The sequence below is a fragment of the Aotus nancymaae genome, unplaced genomic scaffold (genome assembly GCF_030222135.1).
Source record: "Aotus nancymaae isolate 86718 unplaced genomic scaffold, 86718_ANA_hifiasm-v0.15.2.pri h1tg000030l, whole genome shotgun sequence".
NCBI lineage: Eukaryota > Metazoa > Chordata > Mammalia > Primates > Aotidae > Aotus > Aotus nancymaae.
In genome coordinates, this window is record NW_026988443.1 from 24,040,890 (window position 1) to 24,058,486 (window position 17,597).

General features: G+C 50.0%; 2 protein-coding genes across 5 annotated transcripts in view; both read right to left on the minus strand.

Moving 5' to 3' along the window:
* The window catches only part of PDF (peptide deformylase, mitochondrial), a 10,306-nt gene extending 3,564 nt beyond the window's left edge, over window positions 1-6,742 (minus strand). For 3 of the 4 annotated variants that reach the window (XR_010344871.1, XR_010344872.1, XR_010344870.1), the window contains exons 1-2: window positions 6,169-6,742; window positions 4,832-5,368 (exon numbers count right to left, since the gene is read on the minus strand). Coding sequence is in view for 1 of the 4 variants with exons in the window: in XM_012437328.2 (XP_012292751.1) it covers window positions 5,211-5,368; window positions 6,169-6,742 (732 nt within the window). In the remaining 3 variants the exon portion in view is untranslated. Of the gene's footprint in view, window positions 1-4,817; window positions 5,369-6,168 lie in introns of those variants that run through there. The other variant, XM_012437328.2, reaches the window with a different exon arrangement.
* COG8 (component of oligomeric golgi complex 8) lies at window positions 5,278-17,591 on the minus strand. Its single transcript, XM_012437324.3, is given in 7 exon segments — window positions 5,278-5,368; window positions 6,985-7,267; window positions 8,625-8,793; window positions 11,530-12,357; window positions 13,497-13,704; window positions 17,136-17,564; window positions 17,566-17,591. Coding segments are annotated over 6 exon segments (1,917 nt in total). The 3' UTR covers window positions 5,278-5,368; window positions 6,985-7,010.
* Window positions 17,592-17,597: the final 6 nt, after the last annotated feature.

Below are 17,597 nucleotides of genomic sequence, written 5' to 3' on the forward strand. Positions count from 1 at the left end.
CCACTCATCTGTGGTGTTGCCTGCCCAGATGATAGCCCCTGTGGCCAATTCAGTCTGTGACCCCTGACAGACACCAAGGGTCCAGCGCTGGCAGCCCTGGCAGGCAGTGAAGCTGCAGAGACTGTCCCATGTTTATCCCACGCATACGAACAGACCAAAGGCAAGGCACGTTCACATATAAAGACTGTGCCTAGTAAATGAGCCTTGTAGCCTGTGAAAGGGTCTGTTCCAGTCTTCCCTCTCCAAAACCCAGTACTGTTCCTCTCCTTTTCAAACCTGGTTAGGCCAGAACTGATTACATGGCCAAATCTTGGCTCACACTGGTCTTGCACTGGGATGTTTCTTTGCTCTGGTTCGGAGCCTCTGCTGAAGTGAGCTAACTTTGGATCAGCAGCTGCAAGGCTTGGCTCCAGTGCTGGTGGGTCACCCCCTCCGTCCCTGAACCATGTCACCTGAAGCAACAGCAGCCTGACCTGCAGGTAACACTTAAGCAGCTGCTGGATCTGGGATCTTCGTGGCTGGGGGTACTCATCTAAGTTCTTGGTTATGTGCCCTCAGTTACCAGGATGTGAACTGTCTGTTTAGCTTCACTTTAGTGAGCTTACAAGTTTTTACTTTCAGTTACTACACTTACTTGAATCAGGCTGTTTCCTCATTCCTACTGCTTAAACACCTTGACAAGTTCTAGGGGTTAAGAAAAGTTAGTGCGGCTATGGTCTATCCATCTGTGCTCTAGTTAGAGCGTGCAGACACCTGCCTTTCCACTTGTCTCTCTCCACGACCAGCGACAGGAACCACTGATGCTGAACCTTGGACTGACAGTGGCCTCAGACTCTGGCTGCCAGCACACAAACTGCCATCAACGTTAGACAGGCCCACATGTGCAGAGGAGTTGCCTCCCTGGAATGCTCTGAAATTCACTTTTCTACCTGGGGATTCTGTTCTAAACCTTCTGTCTACATTGGCCTTCACTGTGGAAGCTGATTTCTAAAACTTTGATTAGCTCACAATGCTGACACATATATGCAGTTGTTATGAGTACCTTCTGCCTGAAGTGGAAGAGATTTTTTTTATTGAAAAATGCAACGATCTGCTGCTACTGATGTCCACCACAAAGGCGTTAACCTCAGAAGACTAAGAAGCATCGAATGGCAGGGTGCGGTGCCTCAGGCCTGTAATCCCAGCACTTTAGGAGGCCGAGGTGGGTGGATCATGAGGTCAAGAGATCAAGACCATCCTGGCCAACATGGTGAAACCCCATCTCTACTAAAAATACAAAAACTAGCCAGGCATGGTGGCACATATCTGTAAATCCCAGATACTCGGGAGGCTGAGGTGGACGAATTGCTTGAACCCGGGAGGCAGAGGCTGTAGTGAGCCAAGATTGTGCCACTGCACTCCAGCCTGGCGACAGAGCAAGACTCTGTCTCTCAAAAGAAAAAGCATCAAATAAGAGGAATCGAAATGTTGCCATACCTCCCTGCAAGAGCTTCTGAACATTGCCCAAATAAAAGGTGGCTCATTGAATTCTAATTTTCCTAAAGACCCATGTTTTCAGTATCAATGAGCTTTCTATCAATCTCCCCAGTGGCTGCATCTCTGACTTTGCACCTTGCAGCAGTACCTGGTTGGGATTCCTTTATTTATTTATTTATTTTTTGAGACAGTCTCACTGTCTCCCAGGCTGGAGAGCACTGGTGCGATCTCGGCTCACCGCAACCTCCACCTCCCAGGTTCAAGTCATTCTCCTGCCTCAGCCTCCTGAGTAGCTGAGATTACAGGTGTGTGCCACCACGCCCAGTTAATTTCACCATGTTGGTCAGGTGCTTGTCTTGAGCTCCTGATCTTGTGATCTGCCCACCTCAACCTCTGAAAGTGCTGAGATTACAGGCGTGAGCCACCACGCCCATACACGCCCAGCTAATTTTTATATTTTTAGTAGAAACGGCATTTCACCATGTTGACCAGTCTAGTCTTGCTTGACCTCAGGTGATCTTCCCGCCTCAGCATCCCAAAATGCTGGGATTATAGGTATGAGCCACTGCACCCAACCAGGATTGCTTTTTAAAGTCTGGTTGGACTAGGAGCCAGTTTGCTTCTGCTTGGCCTCATGGGGCCTCAGAGAAAGCCACAAGGGAGGATGGATCTTTCCTGGGTTCATTTAATTAACTGCCACTGGTAACATTTTTTCTCTCAATCGCTTACTGGACTTTCTATTACTTCTATAGTTTGATTTTTTTTTTTTTTTGAGCCAGAGTCTCACTGTCGCCCAGGCTGGAGTGCAGTGATGCAATCTCAGCTCACTGCATACTCTGCATCCCAGGTTCAAACAATTCTCCTGCCTCAGCCTCCTGAGTAGCTGGGATTACAGGTGCGCACCACCATGCCTGGCTAATTTTGTATTTTTAGTAAACACAGGGTTTCACCATGTTGGCTAGGCTGGTCTTGAACTCTTGACCTCGTGATCCACTCACCTCAGCCTCCCAAAGTGCTGGGATTACAGGCGTGAGCCACCGCTCCCAGCCAAGGACTCTGTTTAGCAAGAGTACCTACTTAACAAAATTCAGCATAAAAATGAGGTGAAACAATTTATCTAAAACCGGAGTTTGGCTGGGTACTGTGGCTCACAACTGTGACCCCAGCACTTTGGGAGGCTAAGGCAGGAGGACTGCCTGAGACCAGGAATTTGAGACCAGCCTGGGCAACACAGTTAGACCCTGTCTCCATCTTGAAAAATAATAAAAGGACTGGGTGCGGTGGCACACACCTGTAATCCCAGCACTTTGGGAGGCCGAGGCGGGTGGATCACAAGGTCAAGAGATCGAGACCATCCTGGCCAACACAGTGAAACCCCTTCTCTACTAAAAATACAAAAAAAAATTTAGCTGGGCATGGTGGCACGCACCTGTGGTCCCAGCTACTCGGGAGGCTGAGGCAGAAGAATCGCTTGCACCCAGGAGGCAGAGGTTGCAGTGAGCCAAGATTGTGCCACTGCACTCTGGCCTGGTGACAGAGCAAGACTCCGTCTCAAAAATAATAATAATAATAAAAGAGGCTGAGTGCATTGGCTCACACCTGTAATCCTAGAACTTTGAGAGTCCCAGGCGGGCAGATCACAAGGTCAGGAGTTTGAGACCAGACTGGCCAATATGGTGAAGCCCCATCTCTACTAAAAATACAAAAACAATTAGCCGGGTGTGGTGGCACACCCCTGTAGTCCCAGCTACTTGGGAGGCTGAGGCAAAGGAACCGCCTGAACCTGGAAGGCTGAGGTTGCAATGAGCCAGCCTGGGCAACAGAGTGAGACTCTGTCTCAAAAATAGTCTGGGCACGGTGGCTCACTCCTACAATCCCAGCACTTTGGGAGGCTGAGGCGGGTGGATCACGAGGTCAAGAGATCAAGACCACCCTGGCCAACATGGTGAAACCCTGTATCTACTAAAAATACAAAAATTATGCCAGGTGCGGTGGCTCACGCCTGTAATCCCAGCACTTTGGGAAGCCGAGGCGGGTGGATCACAAGGTCAGGAGGTTCAAGACTAGCCTGACCAAGATAGTGAAACCTCACCTCTATTAAAAATAGAAAAAACAGCGGAGCATGGTGGCAGGCGCCTGTAATCCCAGCTACTGGGGGAGCTGAGGCAGAACTGCTTGAACCTGGGCAGCAGAGGTTGCAGTGAGTCAAGATTGTGCCACTGCACTCCAGCCCAGGCAACAGAGTGAGACTCCCTCTCCAAAAAAAAAAAAAAACCCCACAAAAATTAGCTGGGCGTGGTGGCGTGCACCTGTAGTCCCAGATACTCAGGAGGCTGAGGCAGGAGAATCACTTGAACCCAGGAGGCAAAAGTTGCAGTGAGCCAAGATCACGCCACTGCACTTCAGTCTGGGTGACAAGAGCGAGACTCCGTCTCAAAAAAAAAAAAAAAAAGGGAAGAAAAGAAGAAAGAAAAAGAATAAAACTGAAATTCCTTAACCTCTTGACAAAGCTGACACTTTTTTTTTTTTTTGAGATGGAGTCTTGCTGTGTTGCCCAGGCTGGAGTGCTGTGGCACAATCTCAGCTCACTGCAACTTCCACCAACCCGGGTTCAAGCAATTCTCCTACCTCAAGCCTCCTGAGTAGTTGGGATTACAGGGGCATGCCACCATGTCCAGATAATTTTTTGTATTTTCTTTTTTTTTATGACGGGGTTTCACCATGTTGGTCAGGCTGGTCTTGAACTCCTGACCTCAGGTGATCTGCCCACCTTGTCTTCCAAAGTGCTTGGATTACAGGTGTGAGCCACCACGCCCGGCCTTGTATTTTCAGTAAAGACCAGGTTTCACCATGTTGGCTAGGCTGGTCTGGAACTCCTGACCTTGTGATCTGCCCACCTTGGCTTCCCAAAGTGTTGGAATGACAGGTGTGAACCATTGTGCTGGCAACATTTTCTTAAACCTACATTGGTTGATGTGATGTTAATTCACTTTTCCAAAATAAGTGTATGACCAGAAGTACTAGTTCTGCTTTTTGTGTCTGTCCCAATTGTTAACAGGAAAGGGCTCACTCCACTTCTCAATTGTTACCCCTGCCCCCAGCCCTGATCCATGGCGTCTACCCCAAGAATAAGCCAAAAACCAGCTGCTCTAGAGATCTCAGCAGCAAAATCCTAACCAAGACTGTTAAAATGTGTGGGCACTTATTTACACTCGTGCTGTCATTAAACACTTCCTTGAGCAGTGACTATCCTGCCCAGTTTTATTTCTACAAGCAAACTGGCATCCAAGGTCAACCAAAGCCACAAGCCCTCTGTAAAAATAAGAACTCACCACAAGTGGCCAGTCACGCTTACCTGCATTTTCAAAGACAGCTTTCAGATATTTGGAGATTACATTATTACCAAACCTTGGCTTTGGGAGATTATACAGGTCCAAGGAACTCATGTCTACTGCAGACATAGGCAGTTACCCCACCTATCTCCAAACAGAATTGTCAGGAAACGTCCACTCCTTTGGGGGTGATTTTTCTCAAGTTGTAGGCAACACTTCGTCCATAGCTGATTTCAGGGTAAACATTTCTGACATCTTCCTCCAGCTCAGTCTGGCGTGCCTTGGCAGTCCCCTTTCCTGTCATGGCCAAGCCATCCAAGTTGATGCCAAGTAAGATGTGCCCAGCTCAAAGTGGCAGTGTTTGCATCTTGGTCTCAGGAATCCTCAGCCCCGTAAAAAGCTTTAGTCATTCACTTCCATCCAACAGATGTTTGTGAATGTCCTACTGTCCATTTTGTCAATGAACAGGCAGCCCTGCAGGTGATCCATCTCATGCTGGATGATGCGGGCTGCCCACCCGCTTGCCTGCCACACCACCTGTTCTCCATTGGGGTTCAGCCCTGCAAAGGAAGTTACAGCCCTCGTGAGTGGGAACAGGTGAACAGCATCATCCTCAACCTCCTTACCCCTGCCCCGAGCCCTGGCTGTTCCCGTGGACAAGAGGCAACAGCAGAAGGCAAATATAGACAACATATCCTCTCCTAACTGGAAAAGATCCCTCAACTCGGACCAATACCAAGTGTTCAACCTGGTTCCCAATTATGGTAATTAGGTTATCAAATTCACTGTAGAGTTGAGATGAGAAATCGTCTTCCTATGGTGCGACCCTTCTGAAACTGCCCCCCGCCTCCGGCTTCTGAGGTATCTGTGGGCTCTCAACTCCTAATAGAGGTTCTGCAGCTTGAGACCCCAGTTTTTCTGACTCTCCTGAACCAGGAACAATCACCCGGACCCCAGCAGAGCCCGTATTCCGCAAGACATCCAGTGGTACCACGGGGAGAATGGCTTACCCCACTGGGCTGGGTCAAGCTGGGGTGCTAACCCCCACTTCTCCAACTCCACCGTGGCAGATATAACTGGGGCTGAAGAGTATTTGCGTCAGAGAGTAAGAGAGCAGAAAGCAGAGGCCCGAGGTCAAGTTACAGGGGAATTAAGGGTCCCCTCCTCGCCCCCACATCCTATCTGAGCCGGATCTGTCCCACAGGAGCTTCTATCCGTCCTGAGGCCCGTCCGCTCCCGCGTCCCAATTCTTTCCTGCGGGAGGCCCAGCGGATGAACCGCAACCACTTCTGCGCTCTCGCCGGAGCCAGGCGAAGAGACGCCCGCGCTGCTCCTGTCGCCCCGGCCCCACCGCCCGCACCTGAAATTTCCACCGCCTGGAAGCGGGGCACGCAGGCCAGGAAGCCGGCGACGCTCTCGCAGCCCTCGGGGAAGGTGACCAGGCGGCTGTCCAGCACTCGCAGGCTGGGGTTCACGAACACGCGCAGGGGGAAGGGCTCCATCTGGCGAAGCGCGCGCTGGCGCGGCGGGGTCTTCTGACACAGCGCCTGGGTGAGCTCCAGCGCCAGCACCTGCCGCGGCACCCCCAGCTGCGGGGCGCTCAGGCCCACGCAGTGCTGCCGCCGCATCACCTGCACCAGCTGCTGCGCCAGCCGCTGCAGCTCGGGCCCTCCCAGCTGCTCCCGCTCCACCGGGGCCGCCACGCCGCGCAGCACCGGGTCCCCGACCTGGCACACGTGCAGGAACGGCGGTTCAGGCGGCCCCCGCACCAGGCGCCTCAGGTGGCGCCAATAGGAGCGCCGGACCGCCGGGCCCTCGATGCCGTCAGGGGCGGCCGTGGAGCCGCGAGCTCGGGCACCACCGGCTGCTGCCCTTCCCCAGGCCACGGGGACCCACAGCCGCCGAAGCAGCAGCGCGCCCCACAGGCGGGACATGGCGACCCCAGCAGCAGGAACCCGGCCCGCCCCTTCCGGCTGCAGCGCGGGGCACGCCGGGAAGTGCCGTCAGAGCGCGCACAGAAAGGCTTGGCGACAGGATCCCTGTCTTTACGCCCAGACCGGGCCTGAGCACCGCCCCTTCCGCTCTCCTCCCGGAGCGCCTTCGTGCCTCCCGATCCCGCCCTGGGCCTTCCTGGGCGAGGCAGCACTGACCGCCCCCCGCCGGGCACCGTACTCACCGCGTTCTGGAGGCAAGGGACGCTGGCTAGGGCTCCACACTGGGCAGTTCCGCCTCCGCTTCCGCTCGCCCTCCCTCCGGACAGGCTGGGCCCGCGGGCTCCAGGCGTGGCTCCTCGGCGGGAGGCTCTGGTGTTGGAGCTGTGAGCTCGGGCCCCAGCGCCTGGTCATCCAGGGCGAAGAGCGTCTCTCTCTTTGGCAGGATAAAGGCGAGGGGCTCCTGAATGGCGCCGATGTTCACATGCCCGATGTTTCCGTACTTGCAGAGTTGAGTGGGAGGAATGCCTGATCCGGACCACAGGGAAAGCAAAACGGAAAAAAGTTATTGATAAAATTCAACATAGAAATTAAAAGAAAAAGGGAAAGAACCACACAAGAAACAGAAGCAATTACTATATTTCTTTTTTTTTTTTTGAGTGTCTCACTCTAGGCACCCAGGCTAGAGTGAAGTGGTGAGATCTCAGCCCACTGACTTAACACAAATGGGTGAATTATTTAGTATGTCAACCTCTGCCTCCCGGGTTCAAGCGATTCTCCTGCTTCCATGGTAGCTGGGATTACAGGCACCTGCCACCAGCCCAGCTAATGTTTGTATTTTTTATTTTTTTTTGAGATGGAGTTTTGCTGTTGTTACCCAAATGGATGGAGTGCAATGGCGCGATCTCGGCTCACCGCAACCTCCGCCTCCTGGGTTCAAGCAATTCTCCTGCCTCAGCCTCCCGAGTAGCTGGGACTACACGCGCGTGCCACCATGCCCAGCTAATTTTTGTATTTTTAGTAGAGACGGGGTTTCACTTTGTTGACCAGGATGGTCTCGATCTCTTGACCTCGTGATCCACCCACCTCGGCCTCCCAAAGTGCTGGGATTATAGGCGTGAGCCACCGCGCCTGGCCATGTTTGTATTTTTAGTAGAGACAAGGTTTCACTATGTTATCCAGGCTGGTCTCAAACTCCCAACCTCAGGTGATCCACTCGCCTCAGCCTCCCAAAGTGCTGGGATTACGGGCGTTTGCCACTGCGGCCGGCTATAGTTCAATACAGCAAAAACCACCTTCGTCATAGGGAACGGGAAGCTATACTGAAGCAGAAGCGCAGCAACGCAGGGCACGGGGCAGCAGGAACCTCAGGGAGCACAAACGGAAAAGTGGAGGGCAGCCAGGCTTTGCAGGTGTGATGTACTGACCCACTGCCCTTTGGGAAGCTGTGCCTCAACCAAGCCCCTCTCCCATCACAAGGGGACGAGGACGTGAAAGTGAATTGGAAAAAAGACTTTAAAAACACTTTCTAAAAACAAAACAAAACCCTTTCTCTGGACATTTCACAGAAATGGAATCATACATATGTGGTTATTTTGTGACTGGCTTCTTCCACTTAGCCAGATACAGCCACATAATGTATGATTCCATTTCTATGAAATGTCCAGAAAAGGCAAATCTATAGCAACAGAAAGTAGGCTGCCAGGGGCTAAGGATGCTGTCGAAGAATGACACCAATGTGCATGAAGGATCTTTCTGGAGTGATGGAAATGTTCTAAAATTGAACACATTTACTAAAAAACACTGACTTACACAACTGGGTGAATTATTTAGTATCTCAAATACACATCAGTAAGGCAGTTTACAAAATCCTCCTTTTTCTTACCTAAAGTCTGTGCTATCTGAGCTGGTGGAAAAAGGACCTGGAGACAGCGATTTAAATATGGAACGAGGTCTTCCAGGAAGACAGTGCAGAACTGGACGAAGAGCTCTTGCTCCCCACTGCTGAAGGCAGCCTCTTCAGCGCGATGAAAGGCCAGGATTATTTTAGTTACCTAAGAGACAAGGGCACTGTCAATCACTGGGACAGGCTATCACCACTGGCAGTGCATGAAACTAGGCAAAAAAAAAAAAAGGTGTAGCTCTCAAGTTTTCCTGAACGAAGTAATTTAACACAGTACATTATATTACTATCTCATTTAGACTCACAATTATGGTCAATTTCCACAATTCTGTCACTTCACTGATGTAAAGTTCAGACCCAACTTGTTACATTACAAGTGTAGTTTCCAGTTCCAATGGAGAAGTATCATGGAATTACAGAAAATACATGGTTTTGTTTTTGTTTTTAGAGACAGGATTTTGCTCTGTCACCTATGCTGGAGTGCAGTGGCACAATCAAGGCTCATTGTAGCTTCAAATTCTTGGGCTCAAGCAATTTGATACTCCCACCGTAGCCTCCCAAGTACCTGGGACTACAGGGGTGCACCATCATGCCTGGCTAAGTTTTACAATTTTTTCTAGAGATAGGGTATTGCTTTGTTGCCCAGGCTGATCTAGAGCTCCTGTCTTCATAGATCCTTCTGCCTCAGCCTCTCAAAGTGTTGGCATTACAGGCATGAGCCACTGCACCTGGCCCAATACATGGTTCTTGACTTCCATGGAGGATCCACCATGAGCATGTAACTGTGCTGGAGCATGGGAAAATGAAGCAAAACTATACAAGGTTTCTACTAAGGCCCCTGAGGCCCCAGAAAGCTGGAACCACTGGAAAACTGTAAGAAAACAGCTAGGAAAGTGAGGTTCCAAATGTTGAGAGTAAATTCTGACATGTGTGACATATCATATTGTTTGCTGAGGGCAGCAGCAAGGAAAGCCTAGCCCGCCCCCCAAAGCAGAAAACTGCAAAGTGTTATAAAACAGGAACCAATATGAGTATGTCTCACACCAGATGAATTAGTCTTTTGTTTTGAACACAGGATATGTGACTCCTTCCTTTGTTCCCTCGTAAAGTATGCTTTCTAGTTTATCTTTAACCTATAGTAAACATTCACTAGCTCCCTCGTTAGTTTACCTTTAACCAATGAAAGAACACAGAGCATCCGCTTGTAAAACTTGTCACTGGAATGTAAGAAATAAATACGGGGGTCAGAGTCTGCTCTGGGCTCTCGGCTGGAAATGCTGTGAGACCCCTGATGCTGCGCACTCTGAACCCACCTTTTACTTTTTTTTTTTTTTTTTTTTTTTAAGAGACAGGGTTTCTCCATGTTGGTCAGGCTGGTCTCAAACTTCCAACCTCAGGTGATCCACCAGCCTCGGCCTCCCAAAGTGCTGGGATTACAGGCGTGAGCCACAGCACCTGGCTTACTTTCTAACTCTGTGTCTGTTTCTTAATTCCTTCAGCACCGACTGCACTGGGGTCTCCAGAGCTGAGCCAGTCTCGGCACCAAAACCAACAGAGCAGCCTAGCTGATGTTACAGACATATGGCACAGCAAGAGGGTAAGAACACAGACTCTAGTGCTGGACCTTCTGGGTTCAAGTGACTCACACCCGTAATCCCAGTATGAGGGGCTAAAGCAGGAGGATCACTTGAGTCCAGGAGTTTAAGACCAGCCTAGGCAATATAGAAAGACACTATCTCTCTATAAAATAAAAAATTTTGGCCGGGCAAGGTGGCTCATGCCTGTAATCCCTGCACTTTGGGAGGCTGAGGCGGGTGGATCACCTGAGGTAGGGAGTTTGAAACCAGCTTGACCAACTTGGAGAAACCCCGCCTTTACTAAAAATACAAAATCAGCCAGACGTGGTGGCACATGCCTGTAATCCCAGCTACTCGGGAGGCTGAGGCAGGATAATCACTTAAACCTGGGAGGCAAAGTGTACAATGTGCTAAGATCGTGCCACTGCATTTCAGCCTGGGCAACAGAGTGAGACTCCGTCTCGATAAATAAATTAATTAATTAATTAAAACTTTTTTTTTTTTTGAACGACGTTTCGCTATGTTGCCCAGGCAGGTCTCGAACTCCTGGGCTCAAGCTATCCTCTCGCCTCTGCCTCCCTAACAGCTGGGATTACAGACATGAGCCACAGCGCCCGGAAAATAAAACATATTTTTAAATAAAAATAAAAAAAGAATATGCCAAAGGTGAAGAGTTTTGCAGATATAATTAAAGTCCCTAATCACCTGACTTAATCCAATGAATCTTTTAAAAGGAGGTACCTAAAAGAAGAGACTCAAGCAAGAGAGAAGCTCTCCTGCCGGCCTTGAGGAAGCAAACAACCATGTTGTCAGTTGCCTATGGAGTGGACAGCCTCTAGGAGCTGAGGCTTCAGTTCTATAATTGCAAGCAACAGACCCCTGCTAACTTGAACAAGTTTGAAATGGAGCCCCAACCCCAGATGAGACCATAGGCCAGCCAACACCTTGATGGCAACCCTGTAAAACCCTGAGCAGAGAGGACCCAGTTGCACTGTGCCTGGACTCCTGACCCACCAAAACCGGGAGGTAATAAATGTGTTGCTGGAAGCTACTAAGTTTGTGGGAATTTATTACACAGCACTAGAAAGGTAATACATGCATTACTGAATTGTTACTACAGGTGAGCCACTTCATGGACTGTCCTAGGTCCCATGAAGGGCAACTGGCCAGAGCTTCTCAACCAGAAGAACCTCTAAAACCACACTAGACCTCTCCATGTCAGCAGGCACCAGACTTAGTTATTACAAAAATCTGGCCACCCCTTACCAAAGACGGCCTAGGGTAGCAGAAAACCAACAGAACGTGCTCACCTTGGCAAGGGCATCTTCCAAGGCCCCAGTCACATCCTGCGCCAGGGCTACAGGGCAGCAGAGGCGCAGATCATTGAAGGCGACCAGAATATTGTTGAGGAAGCAGGCGAGTGGGGGGAAATCTAGGAGCACCATCGGTGGCTGCAGTGTCCCTGGCTGAGTGGCTGGCACAGCAGTAGGCATGTTACTGCTGCCCAGGATGGCTGGAGCTGAGATTAGAGTGTAGGAGTTCATTTCATCCTGGAATTTCTCCACTGTTTGTTGAATTGCTTTCTGGAAAGTGCGGATGGCCACCCGCTGGAAAACAGGAGCTAACTGGCCCCGGAAATCAGCTCCCACCCGGCTGAAGGACAGCCCAAAGTACATGCACTGGCCCAGCAGAGAGTCCAGGCGGCTGCCTATGCCCCGGTAAAGGTCGGTCTCCAGCACCTGCAGGAACTGTGAGACTTTCTGTAGCACCCAGCCGTGGAAGATGGCACTCTCATTCACAGTGTGCTCACCCATGACAGGGGGCAGCAGTGGGTCCTCGTCTGAGAAGATGGCACGGTACTGGGTGATGATATCAAAGAGATGGACACGGCAGGCCTCGATGGTTTTTGTGATATGGAAATAGGGATCATCATTAGGAATGGCAGTCAGGATGGACCGGAGCCAAGCATCCCGGGCCTGAAGAAACTTCACCCTCAGCTCGGCCTCAGTGAAGACGTCCATGCGCCACAGGTAGCCAATGACACGGAGGCAGGCGGGGAGCTGGATATTGGTCCTCAGTTGCTGGATCAGCTGGCTCAGCATCAGTTGCATGGACTGGCGCACTTCGTTCACGATGCCCTGACAATACACAGAGAGAGTCACACTGCGCTGGGAAGGATGCGCTGCAGAGCCCATTCCCCTGACCCTTAAGACTGCAAACCAACATTACCATGGCTTTCCTAAAATATGAAGTAATTTCCTAAAGCTGATGCCTGTAGGTTCACCGACAAAGATCTGGTTGGATAACTCTCTTACTTAAAAAGCTTAAAACCCGGCCAGGCGCAGTCGCTTATGCCTATAATCCCAGCACTTTGGGCAGGCAGATCACTTGAGGTCAGGAGTTCAAGACCAGTCTGGCCAACATGGTGAAAACTCGTCTCTACTAAAAATACAAAAATTAGCTAGGTGTGGTGGCGCATGCCCGTAATCCCAGCTACTCTGGAGGTGGAGGCAGGAGAATCACTTGAACCCAGGAGATGAAGGTTGCAGTGAACTGAGATTGCACTACTGCACCCCAGCCTGGGCAACAGAGTGAAACTCTGCCTCAGAAAAAAAAAGGCTTAAAACCCTCCAGTGACTACCTACTGCAATCAAGAAAATTCCAAGCACTCACTGGGACTTATACAGCCTACCTGATTCTCCAGTTTCACCTGCTTCCTAATGCTCTCCCACTGCTACAGTCGACTCACCCTGGCTGCCTCTGTATCCCCTAAACACTTCAACTCTGCCCACTTCGGCCCTCTCTACTTTGTTCTTCACACTTTCTGGTTGCTCTCTCCCCAGATCTTTGTGGGCTGGCTCATTCTTCTTATTTAGGTCTCAGCTTAAATGTTACCTCCCCAGAAAAGTCTTTCTTGATCACCCTACCTAAAGAAACCTACCCTAGACTCCCTCTACCCATTCTCTGTTGTTTTTTTGAGTCACTTAACATTATCTCAAATGGTATTATTTATTTGTTTCTTTGTCAATTACCAGACTTCATGTAAGCTTCATGAGAGCCAAGGCCACACTGTATCCCCAGCATATAGAGCAGTGCTTGGCACATGATTAAAAAGTATTTTGAATGAATGAATGCATGGATCCATGTTTTATGTTCAGGCATGCCTGGCTGGCAGAAACTGATGTGAAACATTCAAGGGTTTCTACCTAAAGCTTCAGTCCTGACCACAAAATAAATGATTACATTACTTTGAGTCCTCTTTGGGCAAGTTGGCTACCTGGATGACAGGGATGGAAGAGTATTTCCTCTCCAGTCGGCGTACATAGGCTGCGAGCTCCAGGGCCTCTTCATAATAACTGTTCCGGACACAGGTGTCCATGAGCTGAGGAATCTCTAGTATTTCCAGGATTTCTGTGTGCCGGTTTAGGGTCAAGCTATTCATCCGGCGGTTGGAGCTGATCTCTTCGGCTTCCTTCACAAAGTTCCTAGTAAAAATTTGAAGAATGTTGGTCCTTCACTGCTCTGTACCCAAACCTTAGCTACAGTTACCAAGCACCTGCTATGAACATTGGGCTGGATGATCTACCTGATTTATTCCTCACACCCCACCTATAAGGTAAGTACTATTACACTTGAGGAAATTTTTAATCCCAGAGAGGTTAAGCAACTTGTTCCAAAACATACTACTAATAAATCTAACAGATCTAAATCCAGATATGCCACTTGCTGGCTGTGACAAGGTATTTGGCCTCTCTGAACCTACTTCCTCATTGGTAAAACAGTATATAGGGCCAGACGCAGCTGCTCACTCCTATAATCCTAGCACTTTTTTGGAGCCCAAGGCAGGCGGATCACTTGAGGCCAAGAGTTCAAGTGAAACTCCATCTTTACTAAAAATACAAAAAATTAGCCAGGTGTGGTGGCATGTGCCTATAGTCCCAGCTACTTGGTAGGCTGAGGCAGGAGAATCGTTTGAACCCAGGAGGCGGAGGCTGCAGTGAGCTGAGATCACACTACTGCACTCCAGCCTAGGTGACAGAGCAAGACTCTGTCTCCAAAAATAAATAAATAAATAAAATTATACAGGACCCTCCTCCTAAGGGTGTAAGAACTAAATGAAGGCCGGGTGCAGTGGCTCAAACCTGTAATCCCAGCACTTTGGGAGACCGAGGCAGGTGGATCACGAGGTCAAGAGATCGAGACCATCCTGGTCAACATGGTGAAACCCCGTCTCTACTAATACAAAAAATTAGCTGGGCATGGTGGTGCGTGCCTGTAATCCCAGCTACTCAGGAGGCTGAGGCAGGAGAATTGCCTGAACCCAGGAGGCGGAGGTTGCGGTGAGCCGAGATTGCGCCATTGCACTCCAGCCTGGGTAACAAGAGCGAAACTCCGTCTCAAAAAAAAAAAAAAGAAGAACTAAATGAAATGATGTGTGTGAAGCATTTAACACAGAACCTGACACAGAGCCAATATGTCAGAGTAAAAATTGTAAATGAGAGACAGAGTTAAATATTTAACAACAACAACTATCATTATTTTCATAATGAAGCACTAAGTAGCCTAGAATCCAAAACCTTTCCCCATATTCCCTCAGGTCTTCACCTTCTCCTATGCTAATGTTCAACCATAGTTCCTGTCACAGTCTACTTTCAACATTTCTCTCTATTTGCAGAGACCTGCTTTATCAAGTTACGTATCTATTCTGGAGCATGGAAGGGTACAAAAGCTGCTGTCAAATATCCAAAGGCTCAACAGAAAAATTAAACTTTAGGCCAGGCACGGTGACTCATGCCTGTAATTCCAGCACTTCAGGAGGCCGAGGTGGGCAGATCATCTGAGGTCGATAGTTTGAGACCAGCTTAACCAACATGGAGAAACCCCGTCTCTACTAAAAATACAAAATTAGCTGGGCATGGTGGCGTGCGCCTGTAGTCCCAGCTACTTGAGAGGCTGAGGCAGGAGAATCACTTGAACCTGGGAGGCAGAGGTTGCAGTGAGCTTAGACAGAGCCATTGCACTCTAGCCTGGGCAACAAGAGTGAAACTCCATCAAAAAAAAAAAAAAAAAAGAAAAGAAAAAGAAAAATTAAACTTTAATTATGAAAGGCTGGAAAGCAGAACTATGGATAATGGACAGGATCTATGAAGACAGAATATGACTCAAAAAGGACTTTTTTTTTTGGAGACAGTCTCGCTCTGTCGTCAGGCTGGAGTCCAGTGGCACAATCTCAGCTCACTGCAACCTCTGCCTCCCAAGTTCAACGATTCTCCTGCCTCAGCCTCCTGAATAGCTGGGACTACGTACGGCATGTACCACCATGCCCAGCCAATTTTTGTATTTTTAGTAGAGACAGGGTTTCAGTATGTTAGCCAGGATGGTCTCAATCTCTTGACCTCGTGATCCACCTGCCTAAGCCTCCCAAAGTGCTGGGATTACAGATGTGAGCCACCGTGCCTGGCTTTTTTTGACACAGAGTTTTACTCTGTCACCCAGTCTGGAATGCAGTGGCACAATCACAGCCCCACAGCTGCCTCAACCTCCCAGACTGGAGTGCAGTGGCGCAATCACGGCTCACTGCAGCCTCAATCTCCCAGGCCCAAGTGATCCTCCCACCTCAGCCTCCTGAGTAGCTGGGACTACAGGCGCATGCCACCATGCCCAGCTATTTTTTTTCCTTTGTAGAGACAGGGTTTTGCCATGTTGGCCAGGCTGCTCTCGAACTCCTGGGTTCAAGCCTCTGGTTCCCAAAATGCTGGGATTACAGGCTGAGCCATCACATCCAGCCATCCAAAAGGAGAGACTCTGATATTTGATGCCCTCAATTGGGAGGATTTCCTTGTCAGCTTCCTGTCAATGGAAGTTTTAAAGCAGATGACCTCCATCCCAAGCTTTCGTATAAAATAAGTACATGAATGTGCAGATATATTCAGCTCACACCTACAATGTCAACTACGTCAGACGTAGTAATAATAGCTTTGCATGAATCCTTTTTCTTTTTTCTTTTTTTTTGAGACGGAGTTTCGCTCTTTTTACCCAGGCTGGAGTGCAATGGCACGATCTCGGCTCACCGCAACCTCCGCCTCCTGGGTTCAGGCAATTCTCCTGCCTCAGCCTCCTGAGTAGCTGGGATTACAGGCACGTGCCACCATGCCCAGCTAATTTTTTGTATTTTTAGTAGAGACGGGGTTTCACCATGTCGACCAGGTTGGTCTCAATCTCTTGACCTCGTGATCCACCCGCCTCGGCCTCCCAAAGTGCTGGGATTACAGGCGTGAGCCACCGCGCCCGGCCCCACATGAATCCTTTTTCTTAAGTGCTCACAACAGCCCTTCAAGGGAGGGATGTGCTCCTGGGTATCCAGTTCTGAATTCGAACCCCCCAGTAGTGTCCTTAGATGTCACTAATCTCTGTCTTGACTAGCTCATATGTAAAATGGAAATAACAGGGCCGGCCGCGGTGGCTCACACCTGTAATCCCAGCACTTTGGGAGCTGAGGTAGGTGGATCACGAGGTCAGGAGTTCGAGACCATCCTGGCCAACATGGTGAAACCCCGTCTCTACTAAAAACACAAAAAAATTAGCTGGGCATGGCGGCATGCGGCTGTGGTCCCAGCTACTCAGGAGACAGAGGCAGGAGAATCGCTTGAAGCCGGGAGGCTGAGGCTGCAGTGACCTGAGATCGCGCCACTGCACTCCAGCCTGGCGACAGGGCGAGACTATTTCAAAAAAAAAAAAAAAAGTGGAGGGGGAGAACAGCAGTACCTACCTTGAAGGCTGTTGTGAGGTTTAAATGGATTAATAAGGCGCTCAGCAGAGAGCCTGGACGTGGTAAACGCTTTGTGTTAGCTATTTCTATCATCTTAACCGTCAGCTTTTACAGTTAAAAGCCCCTTTAGCGCCAGGCGCGTCGCACCTGCAGCTCTGCTGGAAGCTGGGCAAGCGGTCGAGCAGGCGGCCGAGCGACGCTTCCACGTCTCCAAAGAGGCGGTGGATGCGTTCGGTGCACTCGGCGCCACGGATGAAGGTCTTGTAGTTGGCGAAGGCCAAGTCGCGCGTCTGCTGCAGCAGCTGAGCCCGCTCCTCCGCTAGGCGCTCGGGCTCGCGTCGCAGCCGCTCCAGCCCCGAACCGCTCAACTCCCGGAGATAGCGGCCCACATCGGGCCGCTCGCGCCACTGGGCCTCCGGGAAGCGGTCCCGAAACAGCGACGCCAGGAGCCCTTCATCCTCCACCTCGCCGAGTGCCGCCGCCGTGGCCGTGGCTGACGACGAGCAAATCGCTGTCGCTGCCATTTTCCCAGTAGCAACGTCACTTCCCCTCCTGACCACCGAGGGCGCAAACTCAATTTAGGACCGGAAGAAACAGGCACATTTCCGG